Source organism: Artemia sp. Qi Xiang Cuo, chromosome 8, assembly GCF_049724085.1.
Source record: "Artemia sp. Qi Xiang Cuo chromosome 8, ASM4972408v1, whole genome shotgun sequence".
Taxonomy (NCBI): Eukaryota; Metazoa; Arthropoda; class Branchiopoda; order Anostraca; family Artemiidae; genus Artemia; species Artemia sp. Qi Xiang Cuo.
In genome coordinates, this window is record NC_142801.1 from 23,132,813 (window position 1) to 23,141,594 (window position 8,782).

The 8,782-nt window shown below is 34.9% G+C and overlaps 1 protein-coding gene across 3 annotated transcripts in view; it reads left to right on the forward strand.

Moving 5' to 3' along the window:
* Window positions 1-4,121, forward strand: part of LOC148949254 (uncharacterized) — a 90,079-nt gene extending 85,958 nt beyond the window's left edge. For all 3 annotated transcript variants that reach the window (XM_089093302.1, XM_089093304.1, XM_089093303.1), the window contains exon 4: window positions 1,269-4,121. In XM_089093302.1, the coding sequence (XP_088949428.1) occupies window positions 1,269-2,040 (772 nt within the window). In that variant the 3' untranslated portion in view covers window positions 2,041-4,121. The remainder of the gene's footprint in view (window positions 1-1,268) is intronic.
* Window positions 4,122-8,782: the final 4,661 nt, after the last annotated feature.

The window sequence follows — 8,782 nt, forward strand, 5'->3', positions numbered from 1 at the left end:
ATTTTCGCTGCAAAAATTGTGCTTTCTTACACTGACTTTTATGGCTGCGCTGTCTTATACCATGCATCTATAACTCCGAGTTAATCTTCCTTTTGAATTTTCTTTGCAGTTTTTATTTATGAACTTGGTCAAAATGGCCTCTGAACCTCGCTTTGAACCACTTAAATTTAAGGGTAAAGGTTAATTAGGGGCAGCAAGATGGGAGAAACAAGTTTTAATAAAGACCTTTAAGACACCAGAACTAACTAGAATAAAACAGATTGAACACTATGCCCACATATCCGTATTGCTATATAGAAAAAGACTTTTCCAAATGAACCTTAAACTGAGATGACTAGGTTTAGATGTTAAATTTAATAACGAAAATCAAAAACAAACAGTTATTATTTAGTCTGGTTCAAGGGTTACAAACTATATTCCTATGATAAAATTCATCATTTGAATAATTTAAGATAATTATTTTAGAGAATAATTTTTTTTTTTTGAATAATTTAAGTTCAATTGAATTTGATTATCAATATACAATTAAAGCGGAGCTTCATTAATCATATACAGACTGAGTATTTTCTATATAAATAAAAGGGGCTCCTGAGGGCCAAATTATAGGCTTTTCCCGACGTCCAAAGTATTTTCTGACATTTTAGCTTGTCGAAGTGTTAGGTACCAAAAATTGTTAGCTAACAATTCTCAAAGACGTATTTGTTGGACGGAAAATTCAAAAATATACGAGCTTGGAAAAAAACATTTCTGCGCACCTTGTTAGGCTATCCAGTCTCTGAAGTAACTTGTTTTCTGATGGCAGGATTTCCTGACCAAGAAATATTAGAAGTAGTGGACTCTCAGTCAATGTTTATAGCGTAGAAAAAGCTCCTTTCGCATTGCTGCGCTATCCAGCGCTGTAAAAATCGCTGGAAATAATGTGTCGAGTGGACTACACTGCTATGACTATTGAACCTATTGGATGAGCTAATAGTATCTCAAAAAGTCTAAGGTGCTTCCTTTGACTTATCATTTTTCAAAAAAAAATTCGATTTTCCTTTTCTAACCTAGGTTCTATGGCTTTCCATTGATTAATCTTGACTTTTCGAGGCAGAAGGGTAGACCAGGAAATTAGTGACTGAGTTATCCAGCGGTGTAAAAATTTGGTGTGCCGAATTTGTTTTCTGTTTGTTATGAGTGATATTCTTCGGGTGAAGTGTTTAAAAAAGGTAAGGTATTTTATGGACTTGTATTTTTTTCTTTAATTTAAACAATATTTTTTTTTGCAGGAGACGAGTAAAATCTGATGACAATGAAAAATCAAAGCAAAAGGTTACCGATTTCTATAACCCCGGCGTGGCAGGACCCATACCCGTATTACCAGTGGGTTCTACACGAGCGCTATGGGCCGGCCTGAAACCTACGGAAGAAAACCATTATACAATCGCTCATGTGCAACCAATTGAACAAAAAAAGACAGAACCCCCTGGTTATGATTATGGCTCTGTCGGCTACACCTCACTAACACCTGATAAAGGAATTACCTTTGTAAATACCGCGGCGGACACGAATGATATACATTACATGAGTACTGATGTCGTCCGTAAACCGGGTATTGTCAATTGTGCATTTGCTGAGGACACAGCTGTTTCTAAATTACCATCATACCCAACGGGTTGGCGGTTAATTCCAGAAACCAACCCCCCAAGGCAGCCAATAATGTATGAAACAGTTGTCAAACCTCATCAGTGCGTATTGGTAAAGAGAAAAGAGTCAATAAAACATGGAACAGCGGAGAAAGTTACAAAAAAGAATTCAATAACTCCTCCGATAATGCTGATCCACAATAATTTCCCACCTTTAAACACCAGAATCTCCCATAAGGGAGATGAGTATACCGCACCATCAAGCCCCGTATATGCTGAACCTGATGCCCCATCAATAAAAGCACTAGGCCAAATAATCAGTAGAACATTGAAAACATCGGAGAAACCTACCCCAGTATTAATACAAAGCCTCAAAGGAACGATGAAAAATATTCCAAAGTCCCCAATTGTGTAAACTGGAGTTTGTTTATATTTGTATAGGAGTGCAAAACCTTAAAGGAAAAGGAAATAGAGTTCTGGTCTGGCAAGATAGGAGCCAAAACTTTGTCTTGGGTTTTTAAACTTAAGAAATGCGAAAAGTTAATGTGATGATAGATTCCAAGTAAATCAGTTTTGCCATGGAAGTATGTACGATTTCTTCTGGAGTGGACGGCCAAAGTCCTCAAAACAGACGATTTATATGGGCATCATAGGACAGATTTTGAGATTATAAGGGGACTAGGCCGTATCCAGGGGGGAGGGGTACCTGGTTTGAACCTCCTCCACCGAAGTTTTTTCAAACTCGTAAAAAAGTAGCAAAAAAGTATATAAACAAATTTTTGGTGCTTTTTTAAAAGTTTGTCTGTACCCCTCCCCCCCCCCCCCCCACCGAACAAAATCCTGGATACGGTCTTGGGACTGGTGTTTGAGCCCCAATTCCTGTGTGTGTGCTTGTGAGTTTGTAAACTAAAAATTCAATGTGAGGGGCTAGAACAGATTTATTCAAAAGAAAAATTTGGTATTTTTGATGGATTTTCTAGTAAATTTATTTTATTTTTTCCCCTGATCCAGTCACATTCATAAGCAAGCTTTTCCCTTGTCTGACTACCACATGGGAAGTTTGAATATCTAATGAAATTGGGATCGGCTGGTTCTTAGGGGAACTAACACGATCTTCGGACAAATAAACACATCCTTTCTTCAGTAGAATATTATTAAAAAAAAACTAACTTAATTTTCAGATTAGCTGCATTAATTCAAAAGGTGTTAATTTAACATTTTTTGTCAAACTGAAATTAATTTCCCAACAGATTAATTTTCCAACCAATCTCTTTCCGTAGTATGTTTGATGGATTGAATCACTTTTTGCAGTGACTATATCTGAGTATTTCACTCTCTAATACAGCGTGTCTCAGAATCTAATCTACAAAATAGAGCTAAAAAAAGAAACAAAAAATCAGAAAACTGAAGAAAACACCAAACAGCGCAAAGAAATGAAATAGACAACATCAGGCATTATTCACTAAAAGGGGGTTAATAGAGGAGAAAAGAAAATGCTGAAAGAGAAGGAAAATAAATAAACAAAACTTTCTCTCTTATCTTCTTTGGCCCTCAAGTTGGCCCACAAACAGATGCAATTTTTATCTTTTCGAACAAAAAAGTTTTTTTGATCAATCTTGGAAACCTTAGGAAAATTTTGGTGGCTCTAAAAAACATCAATACTTTGCAACGTTGCATTTCAACAGTCAACGTAGAAATGCAGCCAGGTTTTGAATTCCAGCATTCGGGATATTGAGTACATCCTCAGAAATATTAACAATGTTTTAGGTATCAAAACACGTCCCAATCGAATTTATAAACAGACTATAGAGGATACGTGAGGGTTGAGTTATGTGCGTGAATTTCCCCCAATGATTGTCTAAAAATTCGTCTTCAAAGAATGTTTTAACAACACCAACATTTTTATTTTTGAGCAAAAAAACAAAAAAAAGAAACGGTTTTCTTAATCATCATATCTCCTTTGGAAAAATTGGGTCCCTTCCTCCAAAAGTTCGGATCATACATCCATGACCCTTGAGGAAATGGCCCTATTTTAACCTGAAATTAAGCAAAACTGAAGAAGGAAGTTACGACTATTCATTTGCGCAATGAAAATTTCAAAAAGGAAGCTCTCGATCCGGAACTGTGCGGTGATAAATTATTAAGGGTATAATTTTACAAAATTATTTTATTCTTGCCATCTTCCGCTTACACATATGAATTATGTATTCATTTTTAACTTTATGTTGGAAGTGTTTTGAAATTTATGATAAAATGATACCTGGTTCGATAAAAGATAAAAATTTTTGACGAATTCTCGGAATTTTTCCGAGTTCTTTATATTTTCGACTATTTTTGAAAATACCACCCCCCACCCAAAAAAAATCGGTACTGGTGCACTTAATGGTACACACGAAAGAAGTCAAGTTTGGTTAATGCTAAAAAAAAAAAATGGTTGAATATATAATAGTTTAGAAACAAATTTGGGCTATATATTTGCACATTAGGGGAAGTGGGGGGGGGGGTAAAGCGTTGCATATATTAAATACATAACCTAACCTAGGTACCTCCCCCCCCCTAAACCCCCAAAAAACGACGGGTTAAATATTTTAAATTCAATGAGAAACTACTCTCTTCGATCAATTTAGATAGCAATTACCCGCTTTACGGGTCTCCATCACTGCATTCCTTCGACAGTCTATAGCGCTGTATACCAATTAGTGCAACAGCACCAAAAAATCATACATGCGTACATGCTTGCCTAACTATGAGAAGAATAAAGTTGGCAAACAAAGATTATTTTTGCTTATTTGTGTTTTAGCATCTTTCATTCTCCCTCCTCATTTTTTCACTCCACTCGTATGAGAAGTAACCTATAAATAATGTATTTACACTAGTCTATATGTCACTGTTATATATTTTAATTTGCTTCTTTTGGTGTCTTTAACTCATATTTTGATGATCTCATTTCCGCGTTTTAGCATATTGATGTTTATAAATTGCTTAAAAATAAATTTTGTTTTATAAATAAAGTGTGTCATAGATTTAGAATGGTATATGTTAGCAGCGTAGTTTACGACGGAAGCCCAGAGATGGTAACAGTTCCAAAAAGTGTTTGCAAAACGTAATTGCTCGTATTCCAGGCTTTGGTCAAGCCATCAGTAACAGTCTAGTAAATATTAGACTTCAGACGGCTAAACTAGGGTCTACCTGTCTTAGACTCTTAGGATATATGATAAAAATTGAAAAACAAGCAACATTTTCCAACAAAAAAAAAGAGCTATACTGGAATAGAATTCAATAGAAAAGTGAAAAATAAGACAGACGCTAAAAAGGAGCACAAATTACAATGTTTAAGAAATCACACTTTAAATGAACAAAAATTACTTTGAATAGAAAATCAAAGGAACAGAAATTACAATGGATAATGAATTCGAATTTAAACCGGACAGAAATTACTATGATTAGAGTTGGTATGCCCCGTCCCCCCAAAGACTAGCGTGTTATTTTTCTCTAGAGGTCATTTCAACTGAAATGGCAATTAAAACATTAACAATAAGAAAGAGTAAGAATCTACCACACAATTAATATATTGTGACCAAAATCAGACAATTTATCTTCCTTTTCAATTATGTCCATCTTTTGCTTTATGGAGTTATGAATCTTTAAGAAAAAACTTTCCCATGCAAATAAAAGGTATAAGTTGAAACTTAAAACAAACAAAATTATTACTTCGTAGCATATAATATATATCCAAGGCTGTATCTAGGATTTTTGTTCAGAGGGGGAGAGGTTATTTTTGTTCCGGGGGGGGGGGGGTAAAAAAAAAATTTACAAAACCAAAAAAATTATTTGATATGCAGTTTTTTACGAGTCGAACAAAAATTTCAAGCAGGGTTCAGACCTGGACCCCCCCCCCCACTGGATACGGCCATGCATATCTCTAATTGTTGGGGATTGTGCAAAACTAGCAATTTATCGAAAACAAAAAACTCGTGCATGAGAATTAAGAACGCTTTTTGTTGATACCTAAAAGAATTGCCTAAAGCGCTTTAAGTTTCTTCTTTACAAACAATCTTTTATTGTTTTGTGTTATATTGTTTATGTTGTGTTTGTGTTATATAGTAGCTTCATGTAGATATGGGCATTATCTGTCTGATGACGCAGGTGAAAATAAAAAGAAAAAAAGGATATATCACTGCTGCTGATGCGAAAAAAATCGATTTCCCTTGTTTTTAAGATGGGTGAATGTAAACCTCCAACTTAGGGTTTTCGACAATTGTGATTCGAATGGCGTTCTTTTTATTTCGGTTGGAGGTCACGTTAGAGGGATTGCAGGCTCTTTTTTGACACAGGCACAAATTTGTTTTCACATTTACAAATATTTGTTCAGTTGAACCTGAATAATAGTTATTATTTCTAAATCAACGCTTGTTGAAAAACATTTCTCACTGTTCAGTTTCTTTGATAAGATGTTTTTAAACAGTTGGATACTGCTTAAATAGTAGCCAGAAGCGACAGAGTTCCGCTCTTTACTAGGTTACAGTTATCGCTGCAATCAGGAAACGATGTGCCATCTATACTAAGCTTAAAAGAGATGGCTATGTGTTTTCGCGGCGTAAATATGTGTGCCTTGTTTGCCTCTTTTTGAAATTCTTGATCAGCATGCCTAAGACTCTAGGCAGGCATGCCTTTCCAAAAACTAACCTGACAAGTATGTGTCCAATAAGAGAGTCATTCATACTCCTGCCATTTACCCGTGCCCCAGCCATGTAAACATTTGCCTCTCAATTACTTGGACTATCTGTCTTGGCTTTTCTCTGTCTACAATTACTCAGCCCAGTCTTGATGCAACCTATGCAACCTATTGCCCAAAATACTTGATAACTTCTTGATAACTTGGATCAAGTTTTAAACTGTAAATTTTAGAAGAAAAAGCTAAAAATCGACTTTTTTTTCTAATATGGGGATGCTTACATCCGCCCCCATCCTCAGTAATGATTTGGAACCTCCCGAAAACAGTCCTTAAAACACACCGAAAAAAATCATTATTTTATGTGAAGGATTTTTTTTTTTTTTTTTTTTTTTTTTTTTTACGAATGAGCTTCAAATTTTTTAGATTAGACCTAAAGGATCTGGCAAAAAGGTTCCAGATAAGCTCAATTTCCGAATATTCCACATCAGCAAACATGAAAAGGAGACATGAAGAATTTTGGAAAAAACTAAAAACACATCCGAATCTTAAAACTAAATGAGGTACTAAAAAAGTTTACTAAGAGAGGCACTAAATGAGGCACTAAATTACTAAATGAGGCACTAAGATAAATTTATTATTTACATTCAATTTAAAGATAAGGAGGTATATACAGGACCAGATCTAGACCCAGAAGGTCTAAAGTCTTGCCCCATGCAGCAAGGTTCTCTTTCTAGTGAATTCGGTAAAGATTGAGATCGGTAGGTTTTCGATAGACTAGAAACAAATCAGAAAACGACTCTCTACCGGTAGTCTGTGAAACGTTTTGAGGACCGAATGAAGCTTCGTTCTCATCACACTAGCAAAACTTTAGCGCAAAGACCGGGAGGCTAGGGGGTTGGCGACTCAACGTCGTATAAAGCATAATTTTTCTTCGTTTTAAGCTTTAATAACGCTGGATATTTCTGTTCATTTTAAGTTTTAATATTGCTCCCTGCTTTGGTTTGAAAAACTCATTTGATTTTCCCCCAAAATCATTATAGATTTTTTCTTAAATCTAAAATAAAAGAACGCAAAGTTTTCTAGGCATCAATAACACAAATTTATTTGCAGGTCGGCAGCCAGTGACATTAAAAAAGTGGAAAATTTGAAAGAAAATCGAATTCTAACTAATACAAAATGCAATGGGATTAAAGTTCAAATTTCTTTATAAGTGAGAATCAATCTCTATTGATTGTGGCCCCTGATAAGGAGACATGTTAAGAAATAATTCTTACTTTAAAATATGTATAATGATCCTAGTTAACATATTATCCAAGGGGAGAACATTTATCATCAAGCCTTTCCTCTAAAAATCCTCCTTTTTCCAGCTTAAAAGAAAAAGTTTCCTAAAACCACAATGCTGAGATTCAATGCTTAAGTCTTTTAAAATTGCCGCCAAATAAGTTGTTTTATAGATAGCGTTCATGCCGGTCTTTTTAATACCTTTTTTTTAATGAGTAGTGGCGCAAATACAAAATATTAATAGCAGTGGCGAAAATCAAAATATGAACGCTAAAGACCGGCATGAACGCTATCTATAAAACAACTTATTTGGCAGCTCATAGCGGCAATTTCAAAAGAGTTAAGCATTGAATCTCAGCATGGTGATTTTTGGAAACTTTTTCTTTTAAGCTGGAAAAAGAAGAATTTTTAGAGGAAAGACTTGATGATAAAGGTTCTCCCTTTGGATAATATATTAACTAGGATCATTATACATATTTTAAAGTAAGAATTGTTTTCTTAACATGTCTCCTTATCAGGGGCCACAATTCTAAATTTTTACCGTTCCAATAAAAAAATTGCAACAGAAATATCCCCTTAAATTTTGAAAAATACCTATTTTCGTATCTTCATTAAAAAAAAAAAAAAATAGAAAAAACATATTCTTCTTTATTTTCGCGAATTTGTGCCCCTGCGTAAGGCATACTTTTATAAAGAATATATTTTTCCTAAAAATGAATTACTGATCTTCTAGAAAACCTGTAGTAGGCACTTAGCCACTGGGTGCAATTCTTATTAAGAAAGGGGTGACCCATACTGGTTGAGATAAATAAATTCCAGGGTCTCGAGTTCGAAAACACTTTCATCGTAAATATATTTAAGCATTGAGTAAATTTTAACGAGAATGGGAGTTGAATACATGTTCACCTCCCATTCTCGTTAAAACAACCATTTGTTCAACAATGAAAAAAAAAAATCAACGAGGAGTTGAACCAGAGCTCTTCGCGAAGTTCAACAAAAGGTGGATGAGAGGAAAATGGAAGCAAAACATTCTTTCGTTGAACAAATTCCGCGCGAATAAACAGGCTCACGTGGATGGATGGCTTCTATTCAGCTTGCGTTTTCGTGGAAATTGGCCAGGTTAGGTCGTTTTTATTTCAATAGAAATATGTATACAATCTTGAAAACACCGCAGATGCCTAATGGCATACTTAAGCGCTGC